The sequence below is a fragment of the Pecten maximus genome, chromosome 7 (assembly GCF_902652985.1).
Source record: "Pecten maximus chromosome 7, xPecMax1.1, whole genome shotgun sequence".
In the NCBI taxonomy this organism is placed as follows: domain Eukaryota; kingdom Metazoa; phylum Mollusca; class Bivalvia; order Pectinida; family Pectinidae; genus Pecten; species Pecten maximus.
This window is the reverse complement of record NC_047021.1, coordinates 2,099,723-2,114,075: the sequence shown is the minus strand read 5'-3', so window position 1 is coordinate 2,114,075 and position 14,353 is coordinate 2,099,723. Positions and strand designations below refer to the sequence as shown.

At 35.9% G+C, this 14,353-nt stretch overlaps 1 protein-coding gene across 1 annotated transcript; it reads right to left on the bottom strand.

Moving 5' to 3' along the window:
* Window positions 1–2,848: 2,848 nt before the first annotated feature.
* On the bottom strand, window positions 2,849–13,261 carry LOC117331308 (ragulator complex protein LAMTOR5 homolog). The gene is made up of 4 exons (XM_033889977.1): window positions 13,158–13,261; window positions 7,189–7,251; window positions 6,142–6,256; window positions 2,849–3,208 (listed from the first exon to the last, which is right to left on the bottom strand). Exons 1-4 carry the CDS (start codon window positions 13,162–13,164, stop codon window positions 3,145–3,147), a joined length of 249 nt encoding a protein of 82 aa, XP_033745868.1. The 5' UTR covers window positions 13,165–13,261; the 3' UTR covers window positions 2,849–3,144.
* Window positions 13,262–14,353: the final 1,092 nt, after the last annotated feature.

Below are 14,353 nucleotides of genomic sequence, written 5' to 3'. Positions count from 1 at the left end.
GTTATGTTAACTATTCCACTTGTCTATGACATGTTGTGTAAACTAATCCACTTGTCTATGACATGTTGTGTAAACTATTCCACTTGTCTATGACATGTTGTGTAAACTATTCCACTTGTCTATGACATGTTGTGGTAAACTATTTCACTTGTCTACATGTTGTGTAAACTATTCCACTTATCTATGACATGTCGTGGTAAACTATTCCACTTGTCTATGACATGTTGTGTAAACTATTCCACTTGTCTATGACATGTTGTGTAAACTATTCCACTTGTCTATGACATGTTGTGTAAACTATTCCACTTGTCTATGACATGTTGTGTAAACTATTCCACTTGTCTATGACATGTTGTGTAAACTATTCCACTTGTCTATGACATGTTGTGGTAAACTATTTCACTTGTCTACATGTTGTGTAAACTATTCCACTTGTCTATGACATGTTGTGTAAACTATTCCACTTGTCTATGACATGTTGTGTAAACTATTCCACTTGTCTATGACATGTTGTGTAAACTATTTCACTTGTCTACATGTTGTGTAAACTATTCCACTTGTCTATGACATGTTGTGTAAACTATTCCACTTGTCTATGACATGTTGTGTAAACTATTCCACTTGTCTATGACATGTTGTGTAAACTATTCCACTTGTCTATGACATGATGTGTAAACTATTCCACTTGTCTATGACATGATGTGTAAACTATTCCACTTGTCTATGACATGATGTGTAAACTATTCCACTTGTCTATGACATGTTGTGTAAACTATTCCACTTGTCTATGACATGTTGTGTAAACTATTCCACTTGTCTATGACATGTTGTGTAAACTATTCCACTTGTCTATGACATGTTGTGGTAAACTATTCCACTTGTCTATGACATGTTGTGGTAACTATTCCACTTGTCTGACATATTGTGTAAACTATTCCACTTGTCTATGACATATTGTGTAAACTATTCCACTTGTCTATAACATGTTGTGTAAACTATTCCACTTGTCTATGACATGTTGTGTAAACTATTCCACTTGTCTATGACATGTTGTGGTAAACTATTCCACTTGTCTATGACATGTCGTGGTAAACTATTCCACTTGTCTATGACATGTCGTGGTAAACTATTCCACTTGTCTACGACATGTTGTGTAAACTATTCCACTTGTCTATGACATGATGTGTAAACTATTCCACTTGTCTATGACATGTTGTGGTAAACTATTCCACTATTCCACTTGTCTATGACATGTTGTGGTAAACTATTCCACTTGTCTATGACATGTTGTGGTAACTATTCCACTTGTCTATGACATGTTGTGTAAACTATTCCACTTGTATATGACATATTGTGGTAAACTATTCCACTTGTCTATGACATATTGTGGTAAACTATTCCACTTGTCTACGACATGTTGTGTAAACTATTCCACTTGTCTACGACATGTTGTGTAAACTATTCCACTTGTCTATGACATATCGTGGTAAACTATTCCACTTGTCTATGACATGTTGTGTAAACTATTCCACTTGTCTATGACATGTTGTGTAAACTATTCCACTTGTCTATGACATGTTGTGTAAACTATTCCACTTGTCTATGACATGTTGTGTAAACTATTCCACTTGTCTATGACATGTTGTGTAAACTATTCCACTTGTCTATGACATGTTGTGGTAAACTATTCCACTTGTCTATGACATGTTGTGTAAACTATTCCACTTGTCTATGACATGTTGTGTAAACTATTCCACTTGTCTATGACATGTTGTGTAAACTATTCCACTTGTCTATGACATGTTGTGGTGAAATATTCCACTTGTCTATGACATGTTGTGTAAACTATTCCACTTGTCTATGACATGTTGTGTAAACTATTCCACTTGTCTATGACATGTTGTGTAAACTATTCCACTTGTCTATGACATATTGTGGTAAACTATTCCACTTGTCTATGACATGTTGTGGTGAAATATTCCACTTGTATATGACATGTTGTGTAAACTATTCCACTTGTCTATGACATGTTGTGTAAACTATTCCACTTGTCTATGACATGTTGTGTAAACTATTCCACTTGTCTACATGTTGTGTAAACTATTCCACTTGTCTATGACATGTTGTGTAAATTATTCCACTTGTCTACATGTTGTGTAAACTATTCCACTTGTCTACATGTTGTGTAAACTATTCCACATGTATATGACATGTTGTGTAAACTATTCCACTTGTCTATGACATGTTGTGGTAAACTATCCCACTTGTCTATGACATGTTGTGTAAACTATTCCACTTGTCTATGACATGTTGTGTAAACTATTCCACTTGTCTATGACATGTTGTGGTAAATTCTTCCACTAGTCTATGACATGTTGTGTAAACTATTCCACTTGTCTATGACATGTGATGGTGAACTATTCCACTTGTATACAACATGTTTTGTAAACTATTCCACTTGTCTATGACATGTTGTGTAAACTATTCCACTTGTATACAACATGTTGTGTAAACTATTCCACTTGTCTATGACATGTTGTGTAAACTATTCCACTTGTCTATGACATGTTGTGTAAACTATTCCACTTGTCTATGACATGTTTTGGTAAACTATTCCACTTGTATACAACATGTTGTGTGAACTATTCCACTTGTATATGACATGTTGTGTAAACTATTCCACTTGTCTATGACATGTTGTGTAAACTATTCCACGTGTCTATGACATGTTGTGTAAACTATTCCACTTGTCTATGACATGTTTTGGTAAACTATTCCACTTGTGGGGCAGTTGTCTTAACTGTTAACCAAATATGCCATGTATAAACATCAACAAGGAAAAACCACTATAATATGATTTATTCATTTAAAAATTCATTTTACAAATACACATAGAAATGACATGTCACATAATATTATCTACATCTTAGATTGATATTTGTTTTTATTTACAATCAAATTTTGTTTATATTTACATCTATTCTTTACTGGTGAAGATTTCATAAATTGCACTCTACCCACAACAGACAACTGTAGGTGTTAGACATCTTAGTCCAGGCTATGGATGAATTCAATCAAATGTTTATGCATTTTTCCCCTCTCACAGACATGTCCGATGCATTCCAATTTGTATGTCTTGAATGGTCAGGACATCGGCGACTTGTAAACCGCCATGGTTACATCCGATTCATTCTTTATCAAAACAGTTCTGCAAAATAGGTGAAACAGATCAATGCTGGTCATGTATTTAAATAAAATATGTGAAATCAAACAGAAAAGTTGATTATACAGATTCTATTGCAGGTAATAAACACATTCCTAGTACTAGTATTTCTATCGTAATTAATCCAAAGTGTTCAGCTCTGTGTTACCATGCTCTTGTTTAATGTTTGAACCCCGGAACAAAGTTCAGAATATAGTGGAGGCAAGCATTGTTATTTCTATGTTCATATTAATTTATTATCAAAGCATACAAAATCAACCTATTATCTCATGAAGCTGTGTGATTGGTTAACTGGTAAATATCAAAAGCCAGACTAAGTCTTATTACATTTGTGGGTCTGTTGAAATTATCATTGAACAAATATGAAACAAGAGGCCCATGGGGCCTGTATCGCTCACCTGGTTGGATTACACCAAATGTCGAAATAATGTTCATATTCAATTTGTTTTATTTGTAAAACTCTAACAATGCTATATATGGTTATAGTGTGGGAATCCGAACTGCTTTAAAGATTAATGAAGTTCAGACTCTCAAAGGTCTGAAAGACCTCAAGAATTGTTTATAGAACATGCATTCATCACTTTATGACAAGTAGCGATTTAAAGGAATTACCTCTATTTCACCTATTGGGCCCCACCCCTTTGGCCATTCGGGGGTCAGAGTCACCATTTATGCAAAATCTGTTCCCCTGTTTCTGACCAAATTGGGTTCAAATCCATTCATAACTTGATGACTAATAGCGATTCAAAGGAATTACCTCTATTTCCCCCACTGGGCCCCGCCCTTTTGGCCCCTTTAGGGTCAGAGCCACCATTTATGCTAAATCTGTTCCCCTTCCCCCAAGGATGTTTGGTACCAAATTGGGTTCAAATCCATTCATAACTTTATGACTAGTAGCGATTCAAAGGAATTACCTCTACTTCCCCCACTGGGCCCCGCTCTTTTTGCCCCTTTAGGGTCAGAGTCACCGTTTATGCAAAATCTGTTCCCCTTCCCCCAAGGATGTTTCTGATCAAATTGGGTTCAAATCCATTCATAACTTTATGACTAGTAGCGATTCAAAGGAATTACCTCTATTTCCCCCACTGGACCACGCCCTTTTGGCCCCTTTAGGGTCAGAGTCACCATTTATGCACAATCTCTTCCCCTTCCCCCAAGGATGTTTCTGACCAAATTGGGTTCAAATACATTCATAACTTTATGACTAGTAGAGATTTAGAGGAATTACCTTTATTTCCCATATTTGGCCCCGCCCCTTTGGCCCCTCGGGGGTCAGAATCACCATTTATGCAAAATCTGTTCCCCTTTCCCCAAGGATGTTTCTGACCAAATTGGGTTCAAATCCATTCATAACTTTATGACTAGTAGTGATTTAAAGGAATTACCTCTATTTCCCCTATTGGGCCCCGCCCCTTTGGCCCCTCGGGGGTCATAGCCACCATTTGTGCAAAATCTCTTCCCCTTCCCCCATGGATGTTTCTAACCAAATTGGGTTGAAATCCATTCATAACTTTATGACTAGTAGTGATTTAAAGGAATTACCTCTATTTCCCCTATTGGACCCCGCCCCTTTGGCCCCTCGGGGGTCAGAGCCACCATTTATGCAAAATCTCTTCCCCTTCCCCCAAGGATGTTTCTGACCAAATTGGGTTCAAATCCATTCATAACTTTATGACTAGTAGAGATTTAGAGGAATTACCTCTATTTCCCATATTTGGCCCCGCCCCTTTGGCCCCTCGGGGGTCAGAATCACCATTTATGCAAAATCTGTTCCCCTTCCCCCAAGGATGTTTCTGACCAAATTGGGTTCAAATCCATTCATAACTTTATGACGAGTAGTGATTTAAAGGAATTACCTCTATTTCCCCTATTGGGCCCCGCCCCTTTGGCCCCTCGGGGGTCAGAGCCACCATTTATGCAAAATCTCTTCCCCTTCCCCCAAGGATGTTTCTGACCAAATTGGGTTCAAATCCATTCATAACTTTATGACTAGTAGAGATTTAGAGGAATTACCTCTATTTCCCATATTTGGCCCCACCCCTTTGGCCCCTCGGGAGTCAGAATCACCATTTATGCAAAATCTGTTCCCCTTCTCCCAAGGATGTTTCTGACCATATTGGGTTGAAATCCATTCATAACTTTATGACTAGTAGCGATTTAAAGGAATTACCTCTATTTCCCCTATTTGGCCCCGCCCCTTTGGCCCCTCGGGGGTCAGAATCACCATTTATGCAAAATCTGTTCCCCTTCCCCCAAGGATGTTTCTGACCAAATTGGGTTCAAATCCATTCATAACTTTATGACGAGTAGTGATTTAAAGGAATTACCTCTATTTCCCCTATTGGGCCCCGCCCCTTTGGCCCCTCGGGGGTCAGAGCCACCATTTATGCAAAATCTCTTCCCCTTCCCCCAAGGATGTTTCTGACCAAATTGGGTTCAAATCCATTCATAACTTTATGACTAGTAGAGATTTAGAGGAATTACCTCTATTTCCCATATTTGGCCCCACCCCTTTGGCCCCTCGGGAGTCAGAATCACCATTTATGCAAAATCTGTTCCCCTTCTCCCAAGGATGTTTCTGACCATATTGGGTTGAAATCCATTCATAACTTTATGACTAGTAGCGATTTAAAGGAATTACCTCTATTTCCCCTATTGGGCCCCGCCCCTTTGGCCCCTCAGGGGTCAGAGTCACCATTTATGCAAAATCTGTTCCCATTCTGCCAAGGATGTTTCTGGCCAAATTTGGTCAAAATCCAATAAGAACTTTATGACTAGTAGTAGCGATTTGAAGCAAATGTTGACGGACGGACGGACGACGGACGCCGCGCCATGGCATAAGCTCACCGGACCTTCGGTCCAGGTGAGCTAAAAAAGGGAGTGAAATATCTGTTGATGTAGCTCTGTTTGTAACCTACCCTCCTTCTGCCTCTATGGCGATGACTGGGCCGGGGTTTAAGGGGTGTAACTGCTGGGCTTGTCGGGCTAGACTGGCCAGTTGTCCTGCTGCCTCCATCTTGGCTATCCCCTTGGCTGTTAACCAAAGAACATATCTTAAATTAACTCAATCATTAATATCTGATAATTATATATGGTGTGCATTATCTATTACCAGACATTACTATATTACCAGACATTACTATATTATCAGACATTACCAGACATTACTATATAACCAGACATTACTATATTGCCATACATTTGTATATTACCAGACATTTGTATATTACCAGACATTGGTATATCACCAGACATTAACATCCAGACACATTACCAAGTTTTTGTATATTACCAGACATTACCAGACATTTGTATATAACCAGACATTAGTATATTACCAGACATTTGTATATTACCAGATATTTTAAGCATCCAGACAAATTACCTGACATTTGTATATTACCAGACATTACTATATTTTACCAGACATTACCATATTGCCAGACATTAGTATATTACCAGACATTTGTTTATTACCAGACATCACTTTATTATCAGACATTTGTATATTACCAGACTTTACTATATTACCAGACATTTGTATATTACCAGACATTAGTAAATTACCAGACATTAGTGTTTTACCAGACATTACTATATTGCCATACATTTGTATATTACCAGACATTAGTATATTACTAGACATTAGTATATTACCAGACATTACTATATTACCAGACATTAGTAAATTACCAGACATTAGTGTTTTACCAGACATTACTATATTGCCATACATTTGTATATTACCAGACATTAGTATATTACCATACATTTGTATATTACCAGACATTAGTATATTACCAGACATTAGTAAATTACCAGACATTAACATCCAGACACATTACCAGATATCTGTATATTACCAAGCATAATTAGTATATTACAACATAAATATGGTCAAATGAAACCTTAAAAAATCCTGTTTCAGAGTGGCATTATCTAAAATTATAAATATACAAACTTACATGATAAACAAAGACCATGTTCATCAGCACATAACACTCCAGCAACACCCGGGGACTCTGAACCTGTAAACATACATTAAACTGATGAGTTTCTTTTTAGTAAATTATATCATCACTTTATTCTTTTTGCTGAAAAGCCAAAACTACATAATGATAACAGATATATATTCTCAAAATTCCAGAAATGCAGTGACTGTTGGTCAGTCTACAACAGCCGTTGAAAGAGCATTCAATTGGACTACTGAATGTGGGAAGAATTACCATTTAAGTGAATCAGAAGTAATCAGAATTTGTCTGAAATTTTCATTTGCTTTGCTGGTTCCAGTACCAATAAGGATTAGTACATCACATGACAGAATACAGACTTTCTATTGGCTACACATGATTATTATGAGGCGATAGTGCCCTCTCTTCGGTGTTTGTCAAATTTGGCGAAAGTTTAAAGGTGAACCTATTGTGATGTCATGACCACTTACTGTTGTGATTGATGTAAATGGCTGACAATGATAGGCCCGGCATTGGGAGAATATTCAGTTGAATTATTCAAAATTTGTAATTGAAAGTAATTTGAGATTTTAACAAGAGATCCCAGAGGGATCTTGGCGCCCACCATTGAATGTTCTTTATAGGTTCCATGTCAGATTGATCTTTTCTCTACTTTTCTCTTCTTCTAAGTCTTACTAATCTGTGTAAACTCAGAAGAAACCTCTAGTACTTTTCAAACAAGGGAAACCTATATATAAAATTTAAGATTTAGGCACCAAGGGGAACCTATATATATGGAATTTGAGAAAGATTCCTTCAGTGCTTTCTGAGAAATAGTGATAACAAACTTCAATTGTCAAAATCCAAGATGGCTGCTTGTCGGCCATGTTGTTTTCCGATTGGTCTCAAAATGCAATATGCATAACTAGGCACCTGGGGGAACCTACATATGAAATTTCAGGAAGATCCCTTCATTAGTTTCTTAGTAATAGTGATAACCAGTTTCAATTTTCGAAATCCAAGATGGCTGCCTGTCGGCCATGTTGTTTTCTGATTGGTCTCAAAATGCAATATGCATAACTAGGCACCAAGGGGAACCTACATATGAAATTGGAGAAAGATCCAATCAGAACTTTCTCAGAAATAGCGATAACAAACTTCTACGGTCAAAATCCAAGATGGCTGCCTGTCGGCCATGTTGTTTTCCGATCAGTCCCAAAATGCGATATGCATTACCAGGCACCAAGGGGAACCTACATATGAAATTTGAGAAAGATCCCTTTAGTACTTTCTCAGAAATGGCAATAACAAACTTTAATGGTCAAAATCCAAGATGGCTGCCTGTCGGCCATGTTGTTTTCCGATTGGTCTCAAAATGCTATATGCATAACTAAGCACCAAGGGGAACCTACATAACAAATATGAAAAAGATCCCTTTAGTACTTTCACAGAAATAGCGATAACAAACTTCAATTGTCAAAATCCAAGATGGCTGCCTGTCGGCCATGTTGTTTTCAGATCGGTCTCAAAATGCTATATGCATAACTAAGCACCAAGGGGAACCTACATAACAAATATGAAAAAGATCCCTTTAGTACTTTCACAGAAATAGCGATAACAAACTTCAATTGTCAAAATCCAAGATGGCTGCCTGTCGGCCATGTTGTTTTCAGATCGGTCTCAAAATGCAATATGCATAACTAGGCACTAAGGGGAACCTACATATGAAATTTGAGAAAGATCCCTTCTGTGCTTTTTGAGAAATAGCGATAATAATCTTCAATTGTCAAAATCCAAGATGGCTGCCTGTCGGCCATGTTGTTTTCCGATTGGTCTCAAAATGCAATATGCATAACTAGGCACCAAGGGGAACCTACATATGAAATTTGAGAAAGATCCCTTCAGTACTTTCTTAGAAATAGCGATAACAAACTTCAATGGTCAAAATCCAAGATGGCTGCCCGTCGGCCATGTTGTTTTCCGATCGGTCCCAAAATGCAATATGCATAACTAGGCACCAAGGGAAACCCACATATCAAATTTGAGAAAGATCCCTTCAGTACTTTCTTAGAAATAGCGATAACAAACTTCAATGGTCAAAATCCAAGATGGCTGCCTGTCGGCCATGTTGTTTTCCGATCGGTCCCAAAATGCAATATGCATAACTAGGCACCAAGGGGAACCTACATATGAAATTTGAGAAAGATCCCTTCAGTACTTTCTGAGGATTAGCGATAACAAGAATTGTTTACGGACGGACGGACGGACCACGGACCACGGACGCAGGGCGATTTGAATAGCCCACCATCTGATGATGGTGGGCTAAAAATAATATTGCCTTCTTTTGAGGGCACCCTAGACTGAATTGTTGTCAGAAAACAGTACAATCAGTTTACACATTCTACTACTCTATCAACTTTGATTCCATGTGCAGCGGTAAATTACACATGTATCATTGAAGGCTGCCATTAAACTTCCAAAACTGGAACAGAAAACAACCCATTCTGGCTATTTCATCGGCTAAAACTATAGGTCCTACGGAAACAACTAAGTGCTTCCCGCATTAATCGTAATTTCTTTACACATTTTTACATAAGTTTGAAGCTTTCAAAACTATCAATTAATTTCAATACTTATTATTAGGAGGGCCGAATTAGGAACAATAAATATGCTGTGACAAGGTAAATGTACAGTTGAGTGTAAGCTAACCTTTACAACTAGTGCACTATTAGTGCACTACGTTTAAACTAGTAGTGCACTACACCCTGAGAGGTGATGAACAGCTAAACCCCCATACAGGTAATGGGCATTACCCACGGCTACCTGTGATTTTTACCTGTACTGTATATTTAAGGCTATCAAGCAGTTATATTCAAAGAGTTATTAAAAAGGTTTTGAAAGTTTAGTTTGATGTTATATTTCAACTTTTCTATTCTTGTTAATTATACACGGTAACTAAGTTAAGACAGATTTACTTTATAAATCCTTTAAAACTAAGTTAAATTGTTCAAGCCAAATTTCATTTATCTTTTGGTACTTTATATTTTGTATAGATTAATCAGTTATATATATTTCACATGTTTAATTCCAGTAATTTTGTTTTCATCACATGAAAGTATACAATGTATAATAAAACATTTGAAAACAATTATCGTTACTTTAACATTTTCAATTTGATACATTCAATTGTAGTTTAATTTCAGATTAAATTAAGCAGCATATTCATAATTTCATTTTTGATGTGATTTTATGCTTATTCTATGGGTATACATCCAGTGCTTAAAGTCTGAAACCTGAACACATTAAGAAATTAATTAAACATTGATTTAACATATAAAGAAAGAGATTCTTTGAATGTACTGGTAATTAAGTGATCATTACAGTTCTACATTTCAAAATTTTAAGTTTATAAAAGGTATATATTACTTGAAATACACCTTCCATCTTCCTTTACTGAAATAGTTGAAATTTCTGTACATGTACCCGTGTGCAGGTATCTAATACTTTGAAGATCTAACATATTGGATCTGATTCCAGGTATAGGTATCAGTTACAGGTAACACAGAATGAGATAACGGCCTGAGGGAACAATTAATGTCCTTTTTGTTATGAAATATATATACAATGTACTGGCAAACTTGGGGAGGTGGAGGGCAACAGTTTTAAGCTTATATAAAACACACATACATGTTCATGTATCTGTAGCTGTACTTGTCATACAACACTTGAATTATACAACACTTGTATTTTGTAATTTCATAATTTTCTTCTATAAAGTTACCTGCTAACAAATATATAATAAACACATGTGGATCATGTGGACCTTAAGCCCAAGTTTTTTTTTTACAGTTAATGCTAACATGTTTTTTGCAATATTGTTTAAAAAAAAAATTTTAGGACACATTTTGATCAGCATTTAAAGTGTTTCCCTATTGCATAAAGAAATTGATTAATTGTACTTTACCTTAAAATGTATAACTGATGGGGATTTTACCTCTTCATGTAATTTAAAAAAAATCAGCATATAAACTACATTTATTGAATATCTTTACTGTGAAGAAAAATGTATAAAAAATAATAATTATTTTTTGATGATTCGCCAAAAAAACACCTATAAATTTTTGAAAAACATCCACAGGTAGATATTATATATGGGTAGTGTTAGATGCTTATTACAGGTAGGTAAGACAGAGGAGCCTGGCACAGCATGCTATAAATGGACCCCTGGGGAGGGGGTGGTGTTAAAACAGGCACACCTTAAGACTGACTCTCATCTGATACAATATAGGTAAGGAGTAAGGTGTACAGTATGTTATGGAGGTCCATAAGGTGGTGGTGAGGGTTTGGTCCCTGATGCCCAGGTGGCCATGACAACAACAGGCATGTCCTGAGAGTACCAATTATATATACAGGTACATGTACATAACTTGTTGTGTAGATATATTATTTGTCTCTTACAGAACATAAATAAGAATATATGAAACTTCTGATTCTTGATTCTTGATTATGTACTATGAAATGATTTCATAGTTGAATTAACAGATATAAGTGAAATAACAGTGCATTGAATTTAAACATATTTTTGCCTTATGAAATAATAAATATAAAAATATATGTACATATACAATGCACTTGAGAAAAAATCTACAAACAGTTATCAAGGCCTAAGGTAGAATTAATCATTAATATAAAATGTATATTAATTACATCTAAAAAAAACAAATGAAAAGCATCAAAATTTTGAAATCAGGAAGATAAACCTTAATATTACACTATAATGAAATCTTTAAAAAAAATAATGATAAAAAACCCACTATAAATATAATTGATAGAGTTTTTAAATTAATTCCTCTTGTGCAATATATCATATACGAACTGCAGCCAATTTTATTTTGAGATAGTATTAGATAAAATTTTATCAACATTTAAATATACCTGGTAAAGTCAGGATGGCAGATATATATGTAAGACAGTCAATTTACACAGGTCTGTATAGGTAACTACAGGTATCTAACACAGGTGTCCAGTGGCACTGTCCATTACCTGTATAAGGGGGGTCTGTGGTCACACCTGACTGGACGTAGTGCACTACTAGTTTACCTGTAGCTTAAATGTATTGCACTACTAGTTTAAACGTAGTGCACTCAGTGCATTAGGGTGTAAAGGTTAGCTTACACTCAACTGTATTTGGCAAATTTGATTGGCTTGAGATATTTCGTTAGTTAAGTCAATCGAAACCCACGGGGCCACCTAGTTTTTGGTGCAGATCAAAATTGAAATAAGGCAAGCAAGAGTAGAATATTAATGAGGTTATTTTGCAGCATCTATGCAGTATGCATTAGTTTATAGCATTAGTTTTAATTGTATTATCATTAGATAACATCTTTGTAAGCACAACTTTCCAGGTAACAGAAAATCCTGAAATACAATATGTACTACTTCAGAATGGTGCTGTAAAACTATTGATGTCAAGCGTGACTTCATAAGAATTCGACGTCAAAGAGTATGCCACAGATTCCAGATGCATATATTTTTTTAGTTTTTGTATCAATTCGTAAAAATAAGTGATATCAAGACATCGCAATCACCACAGGTACCTGACTCGTTTTATAAAATAATAACATATAAGAGTACATATAAATGTCATTTACTCTTATATGTTATGATTTTATCAAACAAGTCAGGCCCCTGTGCTATTGCGGATCATCCGTTTACATATTAATCTCACAACAACAATTACGACACCAGTTGATTCCGTTAAATACGCCTACCGGTAGAATTGGGTACTATAGTAGTAGATGTATATACGATTAATTATATAAGTGTAAATTTTAAACGTGCACAAAAAGGGGATGGGGCTCGTGACAACTTTGGCTAGGACACTCATGATCATGAGGTTTTTAAGACTCAACATGTATAATAATTACGATTTAGCGTCCTATAATCCTATACACAGAGAAAATGTCTTGTTAGAAATGTCTTACGTTTCATCCATAGATTTTTCAAGGGTCTTTTCCATTTTTGTTGCAATCAGAACGTTGTTGAATGTAGGAAAACTATACCGGAAGTAAATATTTGACGCTTTCTTTTCTACCTCCATACCGGGTTCACATTAAAGAGTTCCAACATAATTCACTCCAGAAGCAAACATACGTTTCATATTTTGAAATGGAATTCTTAATATTATTAACATGAACACGACTCAGGTACAAGTATATTTCATTGTTTAACTCATCAGTTCTCACCGCTCTTTGATTCATGATTACAGAAGGAGGATATACCTCCTGAGTGGGGTACTTTGTTCTAATGACAATTTTGAAATAGTTCTGACATCACTCATCATCATGATCATGCGAATCAAGAATATGATACCTCGGTGTCCTTTATGTGCATCCGACCGCCACCGACCTCCATTGCCTAAAAATGTGACAACAATAACATATAAACATGTACTATACTGGCATTACATATCTGCCATGGTAATACTAATACATTTTTTGTACAAATTTCTATCGATATTGTTTTATCAATACCATTGCTATTGGGATACAGTAGCTATATCTAGATAGTATATATCGTGATGCGTTATTAGTTATATATCGTGATGCGTTATTAGTTATGCTCAAGCACAGGGGTTTGTGATGAATATTATTTTTTACAAACCCCTGTGGCACAAGTACAGACTTTGTTCAGAGATTTGAACTTGAATATATGCAAGCCCAGTTTGGGACACTCATCTTAAAAAAGCGCAGAGCTGTCCGTTATGTTACCAACTAACATCACAACACCTCAATCGTTGGTAACATATAATAGACCTGTCACATACAAATGTAGATTGAGGTCACTGGTTCAGTGCTTATATTATGGTGCAGAAATGTAAGTTATAGTCATGTGCATGGCCTATTACAAACACTAACAGAGAGACCTAGAGTTCAGCTTTGTACACTCACCAAGTGTTAATCCTGAAAATACTATATTTTTTTCAACATTTGAAAACATTTATCTAAATGGTTATACCTTTCTCTCCACTAGGTGATACTGCAGAGATCTAGACATGACCCTGATTTGCTATAATCAGCTCAAAATGTGGGAAAAGGCTGTCGAAGAGTACCAAATGACATAAATATGACCAACCATGACATATATATATTTGAAAGACTGATCAGATGAATGTGAGCAG

Coding starts and splice junctions, on each gene's coding strand:
- LOC117331308 (XM_033889977.1), bottom strand. Junction 6,257..7,188: donor ACATGGTCTTTGTTTATCAT/GTAAGTTTGTAT, acceptor TTTGGTTAACAG/CCAAGGGGATAGCCAAGATG. Junction 3,209..6,141: donor GCCATAGAGGCAGAAGGAGG/GTAGGTTACAAA, acceptor CCTATTTTGCAG/AACTGTTTTGATAAAGAATG.